The following is a 1,422-nucleotide window of genomic DNA, read 5'->3' on the forward strand; positions in this document are numbered from 1 at the left end:
TCCTGAGCCACCACTGGAAGGGTTTCATAAACAACAGGCCAAAAGGTATCATGTTCGGACGCTGCTGCCATCAGACCCCACAGTCTCTGAAACTGTTTCACAGTGAGTGACTGGCCTAGCTTTATTCTTTTTACAGCCGACAGGATGGACTCTATGCGTGCCGCTGAGAGGTATGTCTGCATCGACATTGAGTCCCAAACCACGCCTAGAAAAGTGGTCCTCTGTAGTGAAGAAAGCAAACTCTTTTTGGCGTTTAGCCGTAACCCAAACTCTTTCATGTAGGCTGCAAAAACTGCATGCATCTTTAGTAACAGAGGCATTTTATCTTAAAGTGAGCAGACAGGGCATGTTTAAACAAACCAAGTCAAGAAATTGATCTTATTTCCACAGATAGATTATTACAATCTGCTGGAGCCTTAAACTTAAAAGTTCTTTTGCCAATTTTTTTTTTAGCTCGCGGGAAAGAGAAGTAAAGTTGAGTAGAGTTGAGTAGAGCCTATTAGTCAGATTGTGTCTCTCTCCTTTAAACCAACTCTCATGTTGTTCAAGGTGATTCTGACAGTAAGAGTTCAGACACACCAGACAGGACTTGACGGCTTTGCGTTTTCTTCTTGTACAGACGTCACACTGCACATCTCCAGCTCCAGCGTAACAGTCATCAGGAAGTTTAGTCTTTTTCAGTTTCTCCACCACTTCAGCCAGCATGGTGTTTTTAGCTAAAGCAGGTCTTGGACTGAAGGTCTGTCTGCACTGAGGGCAGCTGTAGACTGTCTTCTCATCCTCCTGATCCCAGCAGCTTGTAATACCGATCTTACAGAAACTGTGTCCACAGGGAATGGCCACCGGATCCTTCAGGAGATCCAGACACACTGGACACAGGAACTCATCCTGATCCACTGAAATTCTGGCATCTGACATTTTACTGCATGAGACACACAAGCAAACAACAGTATATCTTTCCCTGAACTGAAGAGTGTCCAATTTCCTGGTTCTGTGTTTGAGTGACGTGTGCAAAACAGGCGTGTGTGCAAGTCTGTAAAGCAGTTTCCTCATTCCTTCTGAGTTCAGTTTCGACCAAACTCTCACACACCTGGATGTTATTTTAAATGCAAAAACCTTTTGTTGATTCAGGTGTGTTCAGTAAGAGCTGGACTCTGCCAAACTCTGTTGTGTCTCTCCAGGAATAGAAAGAGGAACCCTGCTGTAAAGTCATCCTAAATCATCCACTAGATGTCATTCTCAGACAGTCACTCTAAGAACACAAGTTATTGAGAATCAGGACAACACCTTTACAAACTGCAGTAATAATGCATTTTAATTACTACACTTGTACTGCAGGACTGAAAAAGTTCAAAGCAAAGCAATGGCTCCCTGTGATCGATTGCTCCTGTCTGCCTTGCAGCCTGCTGTGAGTTTGCTGTG

General features: G+C 43.9%; 1 protein-coding gene across 1 annotated transcript; it reads right to left on the minus strand.

The window, feature by feature from the left end:
* Positions 1–378: 378 nt before the first annotated feature.
* LOC130070154 (E3 ubiquitin/ISG15 ligase TRIM25-like) lies at positions 379–918 on the minus strand. Its single transcript, XM_056234452.1, has one exon. It carries the CDS (start codon positions 916–918, stop codon positions 379–381), a length of 540 nt encoding a protein of 179 aa, XP_056090427.1.
* Between the last annotated feature and the right edge of the window lie 504 nt (positions 919–1,422).

The sequence above is a fragment of the Rhinichthys klamathensis genome, unplaced genomic scaffold, assembly GCF_029890125.1.
Source record: "Rhinichthys klamathensis goyatoka isolate OS25496 unplaced genomic scaffold, OSU_Roscu_1.1 h1tg000018l_1, whole genome shotgun sequence".
NCBI classification, from domain to species: Eukaryota; Metazoa; Chordata; class Actinopteri; order Cypriniformes; family Leuciscidae; genus Rhinichthys; species Rhinichthys klamathensis.

Excerpts from the sequence above, each read along its gene's own strand:
- LOC130070154 (XM_056234452.1), bottom strand. The coding sequence starts at position 918 with ATGTCAGATGCCAGAATTTCAGTGGATCAGGATGAGTTCCTGTGTCCA.